Source organism: Cryptomeria japonica, chromosome 5 (assembly GCF_030272615.1).
Source record: "Cryptomeria japonica chromosome 5, Sugi_1.0, whole genome shotgun sequence".
NCBI lineage: Eukaryota > Viridiplantae > Streptophyta > Pinopsida > Cupressales > Cupressaceae > Cryptomeria > Cryptomeria japonica.
The window spans coordinates 78,563,444-78,564,839 of record NC_081409.1 but is presented as its reverse complement, the minus strand read 5'-3'; the positions used below and the strand labels follow the sequence as shown (position 1 = coordinate 78,564,839).

General features: G+C 37.6%; 1 protein-coding gene across 1 annotated transcript; it reads right to left on the bottom strand.

Moving 5' to 3' along the window:
- Positions 1 to 319: 319 nt before the first annotated feature.
- On the bottom strand, positions 320 to 706 carry LOC131032774 (auxin-responsive protein SAUR50). Its single transcript, XM_057963827.2, has one exon. The coding sequence runs from the start codon at positions 704 to 706 to the stop codon at positions 320 to 322; it is 387 nt and encodes a 128-aa protein (XP_057819810.2).
- Between the last annotated feature and the right edge of the window lie 690 nt (positions 707 to 1,396).

Sequence of the window (1,396 nt, the reverse complement as noted above, 5' to 3'; positions counted from 1 at the left end):
CAATTTCAGAAGGCTTTCTCCTTGCTGACTCTGACTCCACTACTCGAGGAAATTCCCATAGATTTTAGGGTTTCAAAGTAGATGGATCCAAATTGATTTGATGAGGATTCCATTCTATCAAGCCAAGGCTACTTAAGGAAGAAATTTCAATCAGATTCAACCTTCAGCAGTTTCGAGAACATCAGCGAGAGAGCAATATGAATCTGGAGAACTTTCTCCTTACCGATGAGTCAAAATTTCACAACTTTTCTTGTTTGCAACATCTTTCTGAAAGTTTTTCTCTTTCTCGAAATGAAACCTAGTAAGCTCACCCTTCTCCCTAATTTCGGAGTGACCTTAAACACGTTGTCAAATTTTTGAAGGCAACTTCATCACAGGGGATTGTTAAACCCATTTGATGATCAAACCCATACTCTTCCTCAGCTTTCTCTAGCAATGCTCCGAAGAGAAAATGATTCAAGTAATCAGTGGGGATGACAAAGCGACTTCTTTCAATACCAACATACACTGCACAATGCCCTTTGGGGACATCCAGAGGAAGAGCGCTGCATGATCTACCAATCATCTCATCCTCAAATGCAAAATATCTCCTGCTCTTTGGGCTAAGATTATACCCAACTGCTTTATGGGCTTTGAAAAACCTACAAAATGCTCTGATAATCTGCTCCAGAAGCAGAACTTGAGGATTTTCCTTGCTTCTTGCCATCGCACAATTCAAAACTAATCAAATACAATTGGTATTATTCAACCAATTTCTCGAAACACAGAAACTGATAGGAAAATGCAGAATGCTTTGGTGAGAAGAGAAAGGATATGTTCTGCATATATAAATTCAAAACCAGTGAAGCAAATAAGAGTGAAGCTGGCATGATTAGAAAGTAACGGCAAGTTGACAGTGGCCCCCGATGTAGTGAGGAGCATGCGCAAATGCTTGAAAGATGGGATTTTAGTCCCCTCGGTATTCAGTATGCGAGCCAAAACCATGTGTGGCCTCTGCAAATGTTTTGAAAGTTGGAGACAAGTAATAAATTTTGTTTTTCTTGAAGGGCCCATTTTACGTTCATTCCGAACTTACGAGCTTCAATGCTTTCCTGTTCATTTCAACAACTGACAATGTTAAGGTGTAAATTCAAATGTCTGTGAGATGTCTAATATCTGTTTATTTACAGGTTTATTATTAGACAGTATTTATAAATCTGCCCTTTTCGAAATTATGAGGATCTTAACAATTCGGTAAGTTTTTGTGTTTTAGGAAATGTAATTTTATTTTATTTTTATTATCAGCAGATTTTAGAGTTTAGCTCAACAATCTAGAACTTAGCTTTTTACAAGATGATTTTCCTATAATTTTTGAATGATGCGGAGCAGACCTCATCCACACATCTTGGACTAATAA